Source organism: Ruditapes philippinarum, unplaced genomic scaffold (genome assembly GCF_026571515.1).
Source record: "Ruditapes philippinarum isolate M1 unplaced genomic scaffold, ASM2657151v2 ctg2944_1_1_1_1, whole genome shotgun sequence".
Lineage (NCBI taxonomy): Eukaryota > Metazoa > Mollusca > Bivalvia > Venerida > Veneridae > Ruditapes > Ruditapes philippinarum.
In genome coordinates, this window is record NW_026854705.1 from 14728 (window position 1) to 35465 (window position 20738).

General features: G+C 31.6%; 1 protein-coding gene across 1 annotated transcript in view; it reads left to right on the top strand.

The window, feature by feature from the left end:
* Positions 1 to 900: 900 nt before the first annotated feature.
* LOC132740811 (uncharacterized) overlaps positions 901 to 20738 on the top strand; it is a 52402-nt gene continuing 32564 nt past the window's right edge. Inside the window, exons 1-14 of the mRNA XM_060728813.1 lie at positions 901 to 2169; positions 2646 to 2751; positions 3371 to 3468; positions 11735 to 12006; positions 13353 to 13499; positions 15333 to 15420; positions 15779 to 15843; positions 16201 to 16237; positions 16560 to 16663; positions 17022 to 17147; positions 17760 to 17908; positions 19399 to 19534; positions 20094 to 20222; positions 20497 to 20599. Coding sequence (XP_060584796.1) covers positions 951 to 2169; positions 2646 to 2751; positions 3371 to 3468; positions 11735 to 12006; positions 13353 to 13499; positions 15333 to 15420; positions 15779 to 15843; positions 16201 to 16237; positions 16560 to 16663; positions 17022 to 17147; positions 17760 to 17908; positions 19399 to 19534; positions 20094 to 20222; positions 20497 to 20599 — 2779 coding nt within the window. The 5' untranslated portion in view covers positions 901 to 950. The remainder of the gene's footprint in view (positions 2170 to 2645; positions 2752 to 3370; positions 3469 to 11734; positions 12007 to 13352; positions 13500 to 15332; positions 15421 to 15778; positions 15844 to 16200; positions 16238 to 16559; positions 16664 to 17021; positions 17148 to 17759; positions 17909 to 19398; positions 19535 to 20093; positions 20223 to 20496; positions 20600 to 20738) is intronic.

Genomic DNA, 20738 nt, shown 5'->3' on the forward strand with positions numbered 1-20738 from the left:
GACACGAAAATGTAACTATTAACAAAGAAAGGTTTAAGAAACAAAGAATGAAAGTTGAAGATTTATCTGTTATTTTGCAATGTCACAAAAATACAATGGTTATTTTTAACTACATGTGGTAGCTACTTAAAGGTCACTTTCGTGGGAAAAGGAGGAACATAAAACAAGACCTTATTAAGAATTACATTGTGTTAGCTCTATGCAGGACATTAAAAACAATAGAGAAATTATCAACGGATAATATAAATGTACTAAATAACAAAGAACTTATCATTTTTTACATGTGCTAATAAATTGATTGCCATACTTTCAACTGAAATTAATGTTAGACGTGAAAGTTATTCTGTAATATACAATTTCTATTGCAGTAAATAACGTAGCTCTTCAAAGGTATAACAAAACATGAGGATAATTATTGTTTTGTCAGTTCTGTTTGGTAGTTGTAAGTATTTTTGTTTTCTAGTATTGAAACAATGCAATTATATAAAATTGTTACATGTAAGTTCCTCCGTAGTGCTTAAGGTAGTTGGCTCGTTAGGACGATGAAGACTTTTGACTATTTCATTTCAGGAATCTTACGGTACGTCGATGGTTTTACTCATGTATCCTCTTGAATGTGTCTAAAAAGTAAATCAGTTTTTCTTTCAATCAGTTAAACTAGAAACTCACAACATGACCATTACTGTGTTGATGTGACTAACAATCCAACCGAAAATAAATAAATAAATAGATAAATAAATAAATAAATAAATAAATAAATAAATAAATAAATAAATAAACAAATAAATAAATAAAATGTACTTTTGCATTATATTAAAATGTTATTACTGGTTTTACCATGAATTTGGTTACATATTCATATTATACGTTTAATCTAATCTGTATGAACTTTAGTCAGTCATCATTGGTCAAAAGAATGCTCGGCTGGAGAGAATTGTGAACAGAAGTGCATGGCAAACTGCCGCAATTGTTCAAGAGATAATGTTTGTGAACAATGTGAACCTGGATATTTTCTCCATAACCATAAATGTTACAAATGTCAATCAAGTTGCATAAGTTGTTCATCTATTTATAAATGCGATATCTGTAGAGATGGATTTTACAATGGCCATTGGTACGATGATAAACGATATCAATTACAGACCAATTGTAGTTTATCTTGTAAAACAACATGTTCATCATGTACATCATACAAAACTTGTATTACCTGTACAAATCGTGATAATCTATGTAATTGCAAAACTCAAAATGGATATAAGAGACAGTGTGCCTCTTGTCAGAGTGGCAATTATGGCAATTATTGCCAGTCGAGCTGTTCAGTTGGTTGTAAAAATCACACCTGTGATTTCAATACCGGCACGTGTGAATGTACCTTCAATTTTCAAGGTGATTATTGTGATCGCTGTATAGAGGGTAAATATGGATCAAAATGTGATACAACTTGTCCACATATATGTAAGGAAAACACTTGTGAACGCAATGGGAGTTGTAAAAAATGTAAGGATGGATTTAGGGGAGAGAACTGCCAAAAGAAGTGTGAAAGATGTAAGCCGAGAACAGCATGTGGTAGATACAATGGCAATTGCGATGAATGTATAGAGAGATATTATTCTACCAACTGTGATAGGCAATGTTCAAAGAATTGCAAGTCTTGTTTTAGGAATAACGCACACCATTGCATGTCCTGTCAATCTGGGAGATATGGGAAAATACTCGGTCATAATGGACAAGAGTACATTTCGTGTCATCAAGAATGCCCAGATCATTGCTTGAACAAAACTTGTACATTTGATTCCGGTGAATGTGACAGAGGCTGCGTGAAGGGACACTGGGGTGTAAAGTGTAACAATAAATGTTCTGATGACTGCACAGATGGCGAATGCTTCCAGAACAACGGAACGTGTTCTTCTAGAAATGAATGTGATACCAATCGTTTTGGTAAAAAATGCGAAAACGTTTGTCATCGTAATTGTATGGCAAATGAAAATGGTAACAGTTGTAATTTTTTAAACGGACAATGCATTAGTGATTGTTTACCAGGTTATTTTGGCGACTTTTGTGACCTAAACTGTAGCGACAATTGTCTTAATATGTCGTGTAACAAAGATGGTGGTTTTTGTTTGTATGGTTGTATAGCTGAATATAAAGGAGACAAGTGTGATTTACAAGGTCAGTTTTGAATAAATGCAATTACTGTAAGTAAATATGAATCGAGTTTTATTAACAAAACTATATTTCTTCTAATGAACGCAAAACTTATCAATAATTGTGAGTTATCATGTAGACACCAATGCTGGCGTTACTTAAATGTCAATACAGATGGCACCCAATCATTAGGAACACAATCAGTTTTTAACATTTTGAACAAGTTTACTATTTCAATACTTTTGGCAATATTCTTCCTAATTATTTAATGTAATGTAATGATTAGATGATTGATGACGATGATGATGGTGGTGGTGGTGTGTTTTAACACGACTATCAAGACATTTATATTAAAACGTGACACAAAATCCTTGTCCAAATCACGAGTCCTATAATGACGTTAAAGTTCTCCTCAAGCAAAATGAAAAAAGTATTTTATCATTTTAATATTTACTCATTAATTCTAATACGATATCACAAGTTTTATCATCAATTTGTAGAGTCGATACAACATGAAATTTGGAGTACCAATATCGTGATAATCATTGCTACAACCGCTGCTGCTGCATCCGCAGTTATAATAATTGTTACCGTTCTTGTAAGAAGGTAAGTAATAATGATGATATATATATCAATGAAAAAATACGAATAAATATAAATAAAAGTAAAATAAAGCTAAATACTAGAAATGATAAAATAATTAATTAGGAAACAAAACAATAATCTGCCAAAACATCATTCATTTTTTGGATTTACAGGTGAACATATGATGAAGGTAAAAATAAACATCAATTAATGTTAAAAACTATCGAATATGCTTGCAAAACATACTACATTAAGACTTGTATAAAGCAAATTTATCACACACCCGTGCCGATTTTGCGACTCCGTAAATATGGTATTGCACGGCCGTGCATATATTTTGACGTGACGTCATTAGCGTTATACAAAAATAGTGTAAAGAGCGCTAAATGTTAGCGTTATACTATAGGCGCGTCAATGAAAAATGACTCTTATTTCACTTTAAACGGTCTTTATTTTGGGTATGTGATAAATAGAATATTAAATTCGTGTAAGTTCATTACTAAATTTATTGCACTCGTTGAATAAAATAATATTATGCTCGCCAGAGGCTCGCATAATATAATTTTATTCAACTCGTGCAATAAATTCAGCATTGAACTTACACTCATCCAATATCCTCTATATATTTTTTCTAAAATAGATGTAAGATACAAAGAGATAAACGCAAGATGAAGAAGAACGCTGACGAGGAGACAGCTTCAGTATGCAATCAACAGACTACAAACCATCCTGATAATGGTAAACCTAGTAAAACCTTTGTCAAATTGTTATGTAATATGAGTAACTTTATGGTAGCATACGGAATATTATAGTAGCGTACGGAATATTATAGTAGCATACAAAATATTATAGTAGCATACGAAATATTGTAGAAGCAGACGAAATTTTATAGTAGCAGACGGAATATTATAGTAACATATGGAATATTATAGTAGCATACGGAATATTATAATAGCGTACGGAATATTATAGTAGCATACAAAATATTACAGTAACATACGGAATATTATAGTAGCATACGTAATATTATAATAGCGTACGGAATATTATAGTAGCATACAAAATATTATAGTAACATACGGAATATTATAGTAACATACGGAATATTATAGTAGCAGACGGAATATTACAGAAGCAGCCGAGATATTATAGTAGCAGCCGAGATATTATAGTAGCAGACGGAATATTGTAGTAGCATACGTAATATTATAGAAGCATACGGAATATTATAGTAGCAGCCGAGATATTATAGTAGCAGCCGAGATATTATAGTAGCAGACGGAATATTGTAGTAGCATACGTAATATTATAGTAGCAGACGGAATATTATAGTAGCATACGTAATATTATAGTAGCATACGGAATATTATAGTAGCAGACGAAATATTATAGTAGCAGACGGAATATTATAGTAGCAGATAGAATATTATAGTAGCATACGTAATATTATAGTAGCAGACGGAATATTATAGTAGCAGACAGAATATTATAGTAGCATACGTAATATTATAGTAGCAGACGGAATATTATAGTAGCGTACGTAATATTATATTAGCATACGTAATATCATAGTAGCATACGTAATATAATAGTAGCATACGGTATATAATAGTAGCAGACGGAATATTATAGTAGCATACGGAATATTATAGTAGCATACGTAATAATATAGTAGCAGACGGACTATTATAGTAGCATAAGTAATATAACAGTAGCATACGGAATATTATAGTAGCAGACGGAATATTATAGTAGCAGACGGAATATTATAATTGCAGACGAAATATTATAGTAGCAGACGGAATATAATAGTAGCAGACGGAATATTATAGTAGAATACGTAATATTATAGTAGCATACGGAATATTATAGTAGCAGGGGAAATGTTATAGTAGCAAACGGAATATTATAGTAGCAGACGAAATATTATAGTAGCAGACGGAACATTATAGTAGCATACGTAATATTATATAAGCATACGGAATATTATAGTAGCATAAGAAATATTATTGTAGCTTAAGGAATATTATAGTAGCATACGAAATATTATAGTAGCAGACGAAATATTATAGTAGCAGACGGAATATTATAGTAGCATACGTAATATTATATAAGCATACGGAATATTATAGTAGCATAAGAAATATTATTGTAGCTTAAGGAATATTATAGTAGCATACGAAATATTATAGTAGCAGACGGAATATTATAGTAGCATTCAGTACATTTTAGTGGGGCATACGGAATATTATAGTAGCATACAGTACATTATAGTAGCATACGGAAATATTATATTAGCGTAAGGAATATTATAGAAGCAGACGGAATATTACAGTAGCATACAGTACATTATAGTAGAAATACGGAATGTTATAGTAGCATTCAGTACATTTATAGAATCATACGGAAATATTATATTAGCATAAGGAATATTTATAGTAACAGAAGGAATATTATACTAGCATACGAAATATTATATTAGCATACGGAATGTTATAGTAGCAGACGAAATATTTTAGGAGCATACGGAATATTATAGTGCCACAATAACATTATAGTAGCATACGGAATATTAAATTAGTATACGGTATGTTATAGTAGCAGACGGAATATTTTATTAGCATAAGAAATATTATAGTAGCATACTTAATATTATTAGTAACATACAGAATATGATAGTAGAAGACAGAAATTTATAGTAGCAAACGGGATATTATAGTAGCAGACTGAATATTTCAGTACCAGATGGAATATTATAGAAAGATACAAAATATTATAGTAGCATACGTAATATTATAATCACATACGGAATATTATAGTAGCAAACGGAAATATTATAGTAGCCAGATGGAATGTCATAGAAAGATATAAAATATTATAGTCGCATACGGAATATTATAGTTGCAGATGGAATATTATAGTAGCATAAAGAATATCATAGTAGCAAACGGAATATTATAGTAGCATACGAAATATTATAGTAACATATGGAATATTATAGTAGCAGACGGAATATTATAGTAACATATGGAATATTATAGTAGCAGACGGAATATTATAGTAGCAGACGAGATATTATAGTAGCAGACGGAATATTATAGTAGCATACGGAATATTATAGTAGGAGACGGAATATCAAAGTAGCAAACGGAATATTATAGTAGCATACGGAATATTATAGTAGCAGACGAGATATTATAGTAGCAAACGGAATATTATAGTAGGAGACGGAATATCAAAGTAGCAAACGGAATATTATAGTAGCATACGGAATATTATAGTAGGAGACGGAATATCAAATTAGCAAACGGAATATTATAGTAGCATACGGAATATTATAGTAGCAGACGAGATATTATAGTAGCAGACGGAATATTATAGTAGCATACGGAATATTATAGTAGGAGACGGAATATCAAAGTAGCAAACGGAATATTATAGTAGCATACGGAATATTATAGTAGCAGACGAGATATTATAGTAGCAGACGAGATATTATAGTAGCAGACGGAATATTATAGTAACATATGGAATATTATAGTAACAGACGGAATATTATAGTAGCAGACGAGATATTATAGTAGCAGACGGAATATTATAGTAGCATACGGAATATTATAGTAGGAGACGGAATATCAAAGTAGCAAACGGAATATTATAGTAGCATACGGAATATTATAGTAGCAGACGAGATATTATAGTAGCAGACGGAATATTATAGTAGCATACGAAATATTATAGTAACAGATGGAATATTATAGGAGCAGACGGAATATTTTCGTAGCATACGGAATCCCAGAGTTGCATACATAATATAATAGTAACATACGGAATGTTATAATAGCATTAGTAATATTATAGTAGCATACGTAATATTATATAAGCATACGGAATATTATAGTAGCAGACAAAATATTATAGTAGCTGACGTAATATTATAGTAGCAGACAAAATATTATAGTAGCTGACGGAATATTATAGTAGTAGCAGACAAAATATTATAGTAGCAGACGAAATATTATAGTAACATACGGAATATTATAGTAGGAGTCGGAATATTATAGTAATTGACGGGAATATTTATAGTAGCAGACAAAAATATTATATTAGCATACGGAATATTATAGCTGCATACGGAAATTATATAGTAGCATGCGAAATATTATAGTAGTAGACGAAATATTATAGTAGAGGAAGTATCCTATAGTAGAATACGTAATATTATAGTAGCATACGTAATATTATAAAAATCAGAGGGAATATTATAGTTATATGACGAAATATATTACAGTAGCATGCGAAATATATTATATTAGCAGACGAATATTATAGTAGTAAAGAATCCTATAGAAGAATATAGAATATGATAGTAGCAGACGGAATCTTATATAGTAGCAGACGGAATATTTATATTAGCGGACGGAATATTATAGTAGCATACGTAATGTAATAATAAACATGCGAAATATTATAGTAGCAGACGAATATTCAAAGTAGAATGCGGAATCCTATAGTAGCTTACGGAATATGATAGTAGCAGACGAAATCTTATAGTACCGGAACATTTAATTATAGTAGCAGACGGAATTTTACAGTAGCAGAAAGGAATATTATTAGTAACATACGTTAATATTATAGTAGCAATACGGTAATACTATATAGTAGCAGAAGAAATATTATAGTAACACACGTAATATTATAGTAGCAGGCGGAATATTTTTGTAGCATATGAAATATTATAATAGTATACGGAATGTTATAGTAGCAGACGGAATATTATAGTAGCATACGTAATATTATAGTAGCAGACGGAATATTATAGTTGCAGACGAAATATTATAGTAGCAGACTGAATATAATAGTAGCAGACGGAATATTATAGTAGAATACGTAACATTATAGTAGCATACGGAATATTATAGTAGCAGACGAAATATTATAGTAGCAGGGGAAATGTTATAGTAGCAGACGAAATATTATATTAGCAGACGAAATATTATAGTAGCAGACGGAATATTATAGTAGCATACGTAATATTATATAAGCATACGGAATATTATAGTAGCATAAGAAATATTATTGTAGCTTAAGGAATATTATAGTAGCATACGAAATATTATAGTAGCAGACGGAATATTATAGTAGCATTCAGTACATTTTAGTGGCATACGGAATATTATAGTAGCATACAGTACATTATAGTAGCATACGGAATATTATATTAGCGTAAGGAATATTATAGAAGCAGACGGAATATTACAGTAGCATACAGTACATTATAGTAGAATACGGAATATTATAGTAGCACACAGTACATTATAGAATCATACGGAATATTATATTAGCATAAGGAATATTATAGTAACAGAAGGAATATTATACTAGCATACGAAATATTATATTAGCATACGGAATGTTATAGTAGCAGACGAAATATTTTAGGAGCATACGGAATATTATAGTGCACAATACATTATAGTAGCATACGGAATATTAAATTAGTATACGGAATGTTATAGTAGCAGACGGAATATTTTAGTAGCATAAGAAATATTATAGTAGCATACTTAATATTATAGTAACATACAGAATATGATAGTAGAAGACAGAATATTATAGTAGCAAACGGGATATTATAGTAGCAGACTGAATATTTCAGTACCAGATGGAATATTATAGAAAGATCCAAAATATTATAGTAGCATACGTAATATTATAGTACATACGGAATATTATAGTAGCAAACGGAATATTATAGTAGCAGATGGAATGTCATAGAAAGATATAAAATATTATAGTCGCATACGGAATATTATAGTTGCAGATGGAATATTATAGTAGCATAAAGAATATCATAGTAGCAAACGGAATATTATAGTAGCATACGGAATATTATAGTAACATATGGAATATTATAGTAGCAAACGGAATATTATAGTAGCAGACGATATATTATAGTAGCAGACCGAATATCATAGTAGCATACGGAAAATTATAGTAGGACACGGAATATCAAAGTAGCAAACGGAATATTATAGTAGCATACGAAATATTATAGTAACAGATGGAATATTATAGGAGCAGACGGAATATTTTCGTAGCATACGGAATCCTAGAGTTGCATACATAATATAATAGTAACATACGACCTGTTATAATAGCATTAGTAATATTATAGTAGCATACGTAATATTATATAAGCATACGGAATATTATAGTAGCAGACAAAATATTATAGTAGCTGACGTAATATAATAGTAGCAGACAAAATATTATAGTAGCTGACGGAATATTATAGTAGCAGACAAAATATTATAGTAGCAGACGAAATATTATAGTAACATACGGAATATTATAGTAGGAGTCGGAATATTATAGTAGTTGACGGAATATTATAGTAGCAGACGAAATATTATATTAGCATACGGAATATTATAGCTGCATACGGAAATTTATAGTAGCATGCGAAATATTATAGTAGCAGACGAAATATTATAGTAGAGGAAGTAATCCTATAGTAGAATACGTAATATTATAGTAGCATACGTAATATTATAAAATCAGAAGGAATATTATAGTTATAGACGAAATATTACAGTAGCATGCGAAATATTATATTAGCAGACGAATATTATAGTAGTAAACGGAATCCTATAGAAGCATACGGAATATGATAGTAGCAGACGGAATCTTATATAGTAGCAGACGGAATATTATATTAGCAGACGGAATATTATAGTAGCATACGTAATGTAATAATAACATGCGAAATATTATAGTAGCAGACGAATATTAAAGTAGAATGCGGAATCCTATAGTAGCTTACGGAATATGATAGTAGCAGACGAAATCTTATAGTACCGAACATTAATTATAGTAGCAGACGGAATTTTACAGTAGCAGAAGGAATATTATAGTAACATACGTAATATTATAGTAGCATACGGAATACTATAGTAGCAGAAGGAATATTATAGTAACACACGTAATATTATAGTAGCAGGCGGAATATTTTTGTAGCATATGAAATATTATAATAGTATACGGAATGTTATAGTAGCAGACGGAATATAATAGTAGGATACGGAATATTATAGTAGCATGCGAAACATTATAGTGGCAGACGGATATTATTGTAGTATATGGAATCCTATAATAGCATTCGGAATATTAAAGTAGCTGACAGAATATTATAGTAGGAGACGGAATTTTATAGTAGCAGACGGAATATTATAGTAGCATACGGAATATTATAGTAGCAGACGAAATATTATAGTAGCAGACGGAATATTATAGTAGCAGACGGAATATTATAGTAGCAGACGAGATATTATAGTAGCAGACGGAATATTATAGTAACAGATGGAATATTATAGTAGCAGACGAGATATTATAGTAGCAGACGAAATATTATAGTAGCAGACAAAATATTATAGTAGCATACGGAATATTATAGTAGCAGACGGAATATTATAGTAGCATACGGAATATTATAGTAGGAGACGGAATATTCTAGTTATAGACTAAAAATTATAGTAACATACGGAATATTATAGTAGCATACGGGATATTGTAGTAGCAGACGAAATATTATAGTAGCAGACGGAATATTATAGGAGCAGACGTAATATTATAGTAGCAGACGGAATTTTATAGTAGCATACGGAATATTATAGTAGCATACGGAATATTATAGTAGCAGACGATATATTATAGTAGCAGACGATATATTATAGTAACATACGGAATATTATAGTATCATACAGAATATTATAGTAGCAGACGGAATATTATAGTAGCAGACGTAATATTATAGTAGCAGACGGAATTTTATAGTAGCAGACGGAATATTATAGTAGCATACGGAATATTATAGTAGCAGACGATATATTATAGTAGCAGACGAAATATTATAGTAACATACGGAATATTATAGTAACATACAGAATATTATAGTAGCAGACGGAATATTATAGTAGCAGACGGAATATTATAGTAGCATACGGAATATTATAGTAGCAGACGGAATATTATAGTAGCATACGGAATATTATAGTAGGAGACGGAATATCAAAGTAGCAAACGGAATATTATAGTAGCATACGAAATATTATAGTAACAGATGGAATATTATAGGAGCAGACGGAATATTTTCGTAGCATACGGAATCCTATAGTTGCATACATAATATAATAGTAACATACGGAATGTTATAATAGCATTAGTAATATTATAGTAGCATACGTAATATTATGTAAGCATACGGAATATTATAGTAGCAGACGGAATATTATAGTAACATACGGAATATAATAGTAGCAGACGAAATATTATAGTAGCAGACGGAATATTATAGTAGCAGACTGAATATTATAGTAGCATACGGAATATTATAATCGCATACGGAATCCTTTATTAGCATACGGTATATTATAGTAGCATACGAAAAATTAAAGTAGCATACGGAATATCAAAGAAGCAGACGGAATATTGTAGTAGCAGACGGAATATTATAGTATCTTACGGAATCCATGGTAGCATACGTAATATTATACTAGCATACGGAATCTTTTTTAGCCGGCAGAATATTATAGTGGCATACGGAATCCTATAGTAGCATACGAAATATTGGTGATTCTGCCATTGTTCACCTCATTGATTGGAATAACACTTGATAGTTATGGTCATTCTGCACCAGCTGAACTGAAATTCCGCTGCTTGACTTAACAGTTTAAGTTGAAACAAAAATAAAAAAATTATTACAGTTTTATAAACCCTGAAAAAGTAACACATAATAACATGTAATTTAAATACTTATAACCTGAAAAGAATTTGAAAAGGTATATTTCAGATTATTTATGAATGAGCGTATAGAATAAGTATTATCAACATTATCAACATTGATAACTAGTCAATTAATATTTGTTCCGTTTGGCAACAGGATATTGCATTAAGCGTTTAAGAACTCCTTGACTTATCTTTATTTTTATATTCCAAAAAAAAGAAATTGTATACGCAATGCCAAACAAACAAAAAGAAACGCCTGCAGCAGACACACCGTCAGTAGGCGCGCCAACTAATGATAACCTGGATCTGATATGTGTTGAGGACATCTCTAACTCTACCAACCAGGAGTCTGCTAAGAGAAACATGTGTAGCAAGAATTACAATGACAGTAAGCAGTTGACGGAAGTTAAACTAGAGACAACAGAAGACTGTTTTACAGAACATGAATCTGTCACCATGGAGACTGTCTGCCATAAATCGGATCACGTGGTAATTATTGATGTAAACCGTTCAGGATTTTAAATGTGGGTTTGTCCATGTTGATCCCCAGTTATCAACAAATTTTTACCGTTACAGCTTCACGGTCCACTACCGATCACAATAGATAAGTCAACCTGTTGTGCTTATTTTCGAAGCTATAACTGTACTGGCATGCGAGCAGTTCCCGTACAAAAATCATAGTTACTTAAACATTATTTTTTATTACGATCACTCACCAAAATTTAAATGTTACACATCAATATTCGGCTCGTAACACAAATCATGGAAATTCCATCATGTTCTAAACATAGAGTAACCCTTACTTATGAGGCCTCAAATGGGGTACCGAAATTATCCATTATTTTGTATGAAGAGAAGTAGTTCCCGTACATTAAATCTAACCCATTGTAATTATATAATTTTATTATATCGGACCTATTTTTCATTTACAATTGTTGAACAGACCTTTATCTAAGAGATAAATAGATGTAATTCAGGAAATAGAGCGTAGACTTAACGCGGGTATCTATTACCCGGTACCGTTACCCCAACGCATTCACATGCAATAGCATGCTTGTATGCATGATATTTTACGCATCAAAGCCATAAAATTATTTTATATAGTAATATTGGTAAAAATTCTGATAATTAAACAAGTTTTCATCACATTGCCTACTTATCTGTAAACAGGTGGTATTAGTGGAAAACCCTTTAACAAGCCTCACGTGTAAGTATTTTTGCGCATGCGCGCAAGGACGGAATCCCCCAGAGAAAACAAGGTCACGTTTTGACGACGCACAGGTGAAAGTGATTTAAAATGAGACTTTTTATACGTTCTACCGAACTGACACTTACATTTTGTCTTGTTTATGTATCTGCTTAATTTGAAATGAATTTTTGAAGAATGCAAGTAAAACTCAAGCGTTTAAATGAAAAATACGGGTACTGCTTCTGTACGGGAACTGCTCGCATGCCAGTAAATGTTTGTTGATATCCCCTGATTAGCCGGAAAAATCCAAACATATTCTTTATTCCAGAGTTAGTCTATTTTGTGTGATGTCTCTTTTTTCAAATTGTAAACACTCTTTTAGTTTTGGTTGGCGGCAACTCGGTTCTTGTGAAAGTTTAAGAACATTCATAAAGTGAACAGACATTTGCCAATTAAGCATTTTAATTGGGCCTCCTCAAGGTATGCAGTCCAAAGCTGTGGTGTTTTACCATTCCTTCGCAGCCATTTTATGTTTGCTTGTTACGTTTTTGAAGCAATGAAATATATCGAAACAGTTAAATAGAATAACATAAGACTTTTGAATCATTAAAAAGAGAACATTTTAAATACCTGATTTTTCTAAAAGGTCTACCAATCTGGAATTGAAACTGCTACATGTACAGATGACACCTATGACAACGTTTTAGCGGTAAAACAGAGGAAGATAACCATAGACAAATTTCCAGAATTTGTTGCAAAGAAGACCGCACAGGACTTTGTTAACGAATTCCAGGTACATTGACGTTAACTCATTGACGTTAAACGTTGACTCAAGTACGACGGTATGCACTATATTAATTATGCCCCCATTTCGAAGAAAAGGGGGTATATTGCTTTGCACTTGTCGGTCCGTCGGTCCGTCGGTCCGTAGACCAAATGGTTTCCGAGTGATAACTAAAGAACCCTTAGGCCTAGGAACTTCAAACTTGGTATGGTGATTGGTCATGACCAGTAGATGACCCCTATTGATTTTGGGGTCAAGGGGTCAAAGGTCAAGGTCACATTGACCTTGTAAGCAAAAACGGTTTCCGATCAATAACTAAAGAACCTTAAGGCCTAGGAACTTCAAACTTGATATGGTGATTGGTCATGATCAGTAGATGATCCCTATTGATTTTGGGGTCAAGGGGTCAAAGGTCAAGGTCACATTGACCTTGTAAGCAAAAACGGTTTCCGATCAATAACTAAAGAACCTTAAGGCCTAGGAACTTAAAACTTGGTATGGTGATTGGTCATGATCAGTAGATGACCCCTATTGATTTTGGGGTCAAGGGGTCAAAGGTCAAGGTCACATTGACCTTGTAAGCAATAACGGTTTCCGATCAATAATTAAATAACTTTAAGGCCTAGGAACTTCAAACTTGGTATGGTGATTGGTCATGATCAGTAGATGACCCCTATTGATTTTGGGGTCAAGGGGTCAAAGGTCAAGGTCACATTGACCTCTTGGGTAAAAACGGTTTCTGATCAATAACAAAAGAACCCTTAGGCCTCGGAACTTTAAACTTGGTATGGTGATTGGTCATGACCAGCAGATGACCCCTATTGATTTTGGAGTCAAGGGGTCAAAGGTCAAGGTCAAATTGACTTTGTAGGTAAAAACGATTTCCAATCAATAACGAAAGAACCCTTAGGCCTAGGGACTTCAAACTTGATATGGTGATTGGTCATGATCAGTAGATGACCCCTATTGATTTTGGGGTCAAGGGGTCAAAGGTCAAGGTCACATTGACCTCTTAGGTAAAAACGGTTTCCGATCAATAACTAAAGAACCCTTAGGCCTAGGAACTTCAAACTTGGTATGATTATTGGTCATGACCAGTAGATGACCCCTATTGATATTGGGGTTAAGGGGTCAAAGGGCAAGGTCACTTTGACCTTGTAGGTAAAAATGCTTTGAAATCAATAACTTAAGAACCCTTTGGCCTAGGAACTTCAAACATGGTATGGTGATTGGTCATGACCAGCAGATGACCTATTGATTTTGGGGTCAAGGGGTCAAAGGTCTAGGTCACATTGACCTTGTATGTTAAAACGGTTTCCGATCAATTAACTAAAAACGCTTAGGCCTAGGAACTTCAAACTTTGTATGATGATTGCTCGTGACCAGCAGATGACCCCTATTGATTTTGGCGTCAAGGGGTCAAAGGTTAAGGTCATGACCAGTAGATACTTGATAACCCTTATTGATTGTTTGATCACTGGGTCAGAAGTCATAATAACCTTATCACATGACTAATTGGCTGCTGATAGGGGGCATACATGTTTTACAAACATATCTTGTTTTTTCGGACTCACGAATAGACGTGTTTATACTTCTAAGATGTCTTAGTCGATTTCTATTAATTAATTTTGTAGTGTATTTTTGCAGTATCTTTAATATATTGAAATTTATAGTTAGATTGTTTTTCGTTTTTTTACTTAACAGTTAATGTCTAGACCAGGTGAAGCATCACTGTGACTAGGCTATATACTATTCACGGTATATTTGATATTCCTCAAATTAACAAAAAGAGATAATATCTATTATTATAATTGTTCAATGCAATTGTCAATACATTTTCAGCAATTGCCAAATGCCTTGATTAAGCCGTACGATGACTCGCAGAAAAAAGAAAATATGTCTAAAAATAGATACCAGGGCCTCTTCCCATGTAAGTATCATATGAGATATAAAATCTCGACAAGAATATTGAAATTCGTAATGTGAGTAGAACTGCTTTGATCCAAACACATTTAATTTCGATATGGATTTCGAACAGACGATAATTTGTCTGCAATAGTAGTAAATGAATCAATGGTTTTGATACATTTTCAACTCCTGAAACAAGTTAAAGTAACGTAAGTTGCAATTTTTATTGTTACATATGGTTGTAGAAATAAAAAAATGTAATATAGTACAGATAAAGAAAAGCTGTTTAATCTAATAAATGTTCTCTTCTTATAATTGAAATCAAATTTCAATGAACCCAAAACTTGGACTTAATTCAATGTTAAATTAAATGATTTTAGATGATGACACGAGAGTTGTTTTAAAGGAAGGTGACACCAACTATATAAACGCAAGTTATATAGATGTAAGAAAATAATAACAATATTATAATGTATATACTCAGATAAGTAAAATGTCTGGTAAATAAATGATAAATACGACAATTTTTACTAATCAAATATCTTGGGCGGATTATTGAAAAATAACATATCACGATGAGTCTGATGTAAAAACCTAACATAAACAATACTGTATCCATAGTAACATGCAGAGTGAAAACAATACAACTACGTGTGCCTACCATCTACATTGCCATGGTTATTTAGTGTAGACTTTTCTGTAGAATATATGTTTTATGTGACTACTTTAATTTCGTTTTCATTTGTATTTAAAAGAAACGCAACAACATCTGAACAAAATAAAACATCTATATTTTTTTCAGGGATATAACAAGAGGAAGGCTTACATTGCTTCGACTGGTACTCAACCTCTTTTCTTAACATGATAATAGAATCATTGATTCTGATATACACAGAACAACATTTTATTACTACTTTACTACTAAAGGCTGTAGAAAAACAATTAACTTTGATCTGCTTAAAGCACTATGAAAAACGAAACCCTTAATAAATAAAAAAAAACGTTACTTCAAGACTGGTAAGAAATATTATTGAATAAGCTGCACATACATTTGTATCTAGAATAGTTTTCTTTGAGCTCTTAATTATATATATATTTACTGTATGAACAAAGTACTTATACGTGTAACTTTTAAAATCATATTGAATTTCGTGAATGTAGGGCCTACAATAAAATGCATGGGCGATATGTCAGCATTTTGGATAATGGTATGGCAAGAGAAAGTTGGAAAGATAGTCATGTTAACAAAGTTGATAGAAGCCGGAGTAAGTATGAGCATGTAAGATATTGTTTATATGTAATATATTGCATAAGTAAGACATAAGTTCAGATACACATTGTATGAAATGACTGATTTAATGACATTGATTGTTTTGTTGAGACTGTGATATAATGATCGTGCCATGGAAAGAAAACTCGGCATGGTATTTACCTTTGTTTAATGCCCCACCTGAAGTAGATATTAAATACTAGAGTAGATATAAATGTCATTAAGTATCACCTTAGTTCAGTTTCAGTTTTTATCAAGCAGATTAGCGTTATATAATTACTTTAGTAACTGTTACACAATGGTATGTTTTCTTGCATGAAGTAGCTAATAGATTATGTTATTCTAACATATAGGCATCGAAATGTGATCAGTACTGGCCAGAGAGAGGTTTCAGGCTGACGTTTGCTAATATACAAGTCACGTGTCGAAGCGAAGATATTTTCTCAAACTATACAAAGAGGTCATTTGTTGTTAAACAAGTAAGTTTTAGATTTTTTTGAACACGCTGTTGATCATTTTAATATCTATATACATGTATGTTATACTCGGTTGAACCAATTGTAATTATTCAATTATTCATCTATAAGTTAAGTGGTTTTGTACAGTCATACAATTTTACTTCCTTCATTATAAGAATGTGTTAAAGCAACACGCATACAGATTCATGACATTTTTAATCACTTGTGAAGTGTTAAGCATGGTAAAGCATGAAGTAATTAAAGTAGCATAAGGCACTTACCATCCATACAAACTAGCATAAAGGTGCATAAGTAAAGTAAAGTAGTTAAGTAAAGTACAGTTGATTAAGTAAAGTAAATCCATCAGTTAGGCAGACAGTAAGTACATGATTAATTATGTGGCAAATAAAACAAGTTAATCCGTTAAAAATTTAAATGGTATATGAATACGAATATGTATTGTGTGCATTTCTTAAACTCTTCATATGTATTTCTAAACTTGTAATAATTTGTTTTGTAAAGCTTGCAATATGTATGTTATTTAAAGATTTTCGTGATATGTTAATTTTCTTTGGAAAAAAACCAAATGATAAAGAATTGTACTGTTTATATAGATAGAATTATTCATTTTAGAACAAAGAGGAGAGAGTCGTACTTCATTTTCACTTTACTGCTTGGCCAGACAAAAGAACTCCCGATGACGTCACTAGTTTGGTTGAATTTCGTCAGAGGGTCATCAGAAGTATTACAAACCTTAATGGACCAATCGTCGTACACTGCAGGTATCGTGATATAGTTTGATATATTTCTACATAGTTTGACATACAGTCCTATAATCGGGTCACAAATAGCATAATGATACTAATTTGTTAAGCATGTATTATATTTAGTAAAATATAACTATCTAGCCGTGTAGGACAGAGGGCGATAAATGAAAAATGTAACTTTGACTTTGAAATATTGTCTCTATTGATATGATATAAACAACATTGACTGTTTTATGTAATTTACATATTGTAATTTATTGTCATATCCGATAACTTGACAACGTCACCGTAAAGTCGGTGCTACTGGGCGTGCTAATATTGCACCGTACGTTAATCATACATGAACAGACTCAGTCAAACTGAATATTCAATTTTTATCATTATTTCCATTGCTTTTGGTTCAATTTTCCCTTGTCCAGATTGTTTTAAAATACTTGGACAGTAAAATGTATTAATAAGTGACATCACACATTAAGTATAGGTTAATGTTTAATAATATGCATTAACAAAAATAATTGGTCAAGTCTGCCGCAGGCAGGCGACCAATTATTTTTGTTAATGCATATTATTAAACATTAACCTATTTAATGATCAACATTATTTTTTTCACAAAAACAAGGCATTTCTCTAAATCACTGATAGCTCCGCCCTTTCGCTCTACAAGATGTCTACACCTTGTCAAGTTTCTAACATTTCACATTTAGATAAGCTAAATAAATGGCCCTTTCAACATATAATCAGGCACATTTTTACTGAAATGTCACAGAATTTATACCTTTATCTACAGTAATTACATGTAGGTAAAAACAATGGAGTTAATGAAATGTGTACATCCTTTTAAAATAAATAAAAAATGTGAGAAAAATACATTAGAGATTATCAATTATTTGTAAAACAGTTTACAGGTGGAGGGGGTCAGTTTACAATGAGTTTTCCAGCCAAAAATGTAATCATTGTATTCTTAATATCATGGATTGTTAATGCAGTTCATTCCTATCAAGTGAAAGAAAATTGTTTTTTGGTTACTTTTTCTAGAAAATATAAAGTTTAAACAGTCAGCAATTTATAACAGACATTTTTCTTAGAGTTAAAATGATATAAAAAGTTACTATGTAATCATTTGTCTCTGCGTGCCCCACATGTATTATCTATGTAATAAATCCTCACATTTAGAAAGCCTAATTATTTTTACGTTGGCATTGTTTTGCTAACCTTTATATTTTCCAATTCAGAGTGCAATTTACACCTCTAACTCCTCCCTAATATAATGCATTACTGAAATTTGTTAGACTGGTTAGACGACAGATTAAGTAAATTTTATTTAGACACATTAACCAAAGTTAGACTTAGCAGAAATTTGAAAAATACTACAATGTGATTGGACAAAAAATAATGTTGATCATTAAAATAACCAACGAAGGGAATAATTAAAGTTAGGGATACATATAACACATATACCCCATGTATCTACTGAGAATATATTTTCACTTGATAATTCATTGTAGCGCCGGAATAGGACGAACTGGTACATATATAGCTGTTGACAGTATAACGGAGGAGGGAGAGGCAGAGGGAGGAGTTGATGTGTATGCCTTTGTTAGAAATATGAGACAACAGCGAGTTAACATGGTGCAAACTGTTGTAAGTGTTGTTGTCTTGATTGTTACATTTATGTATATTTATGTACCCTAGGCACAATTAATGGCATTTAATGTTAATAAAATTGAACGAACAACACTTGGATATTTCTTAGAGATATCCAAATTATTTGTTAACACGTTAACATTCAAAACGTCCTAGTTCAAAGTTGCACAAGACTCATTTAATCAAAGTCTTAGATAATTTATAAATGTAACGTCAAAGTTTTGTTCCCGTATTTTACAAACCAACGTTTTGCAACTTTGCACCATTCAAATGAAAATTGTTTGATCCAATGTTCCATGTAACTAAACAGTATAATTATGTAATGTTAGGAAAATATTGTTGTTTTTTGTGTAACTATTTGTACTGGTGTGTCGTTATCGTGACGATACAAGTTTGTTTATCAGATTCTGTAATTATACATGTGTGTCTTAAAATGCTATCAAAACTGACTGTGTTGATACAACCTTCTTCACCACAATCTGACAAACGCCAAAAAAAATATTTTTTGCATGAATCAATACATTAACTACTTAAATCACTTTATTTTACTCTTCAGGGACAATATCAATTTCTTCATCACGCTCTCGTTCACACTCTAACATTTGACAGTAAAGCGGTGCAGGCCTCTAAATTCACTGAATATATGAAGACACATAAAGAGGACTACCTTGGAAAAATGTTTGGGGTATGATTGTTTACTTTGTCGCAAATTCAATAGACTTTATTACAAACTATTTCTTTTACAAAAATTAAAATTTGAGAAACAAAAACAAAATAGAGCAGAGAACTATAAGCAAAGCGAAAGGAAGAAAAAATAAAGGACTCCAAATATAGTAAAATTGAACCAGTTGCGTGCATGTTTGAGTCTAAATAAAGTTTGTTGTAAACAATAATATAGGTATTATACATACATAGAGAATTAAGTTTGCAACAGTAATTTTGTTCTTTTCCAAATAAAGAAACTCCAAGCATCGTTAGAGTGTAGATCGGATGACGAGATTAAAGCTGTTGAGAGAAATAAAGCATTGCTACACAAGAATAGAGATGGCTCAGACATTCCAGGTATTCAAGAACATTAATTTATTTCTCAAATTGAATCTTAATGAAATTTATTAATTTTTGGTATCTTAATTTCATTGTCAAATCATTATTGTATAAAATTCCTATTTTTCAATAGTATGAATGAATGACAATTCGTTTA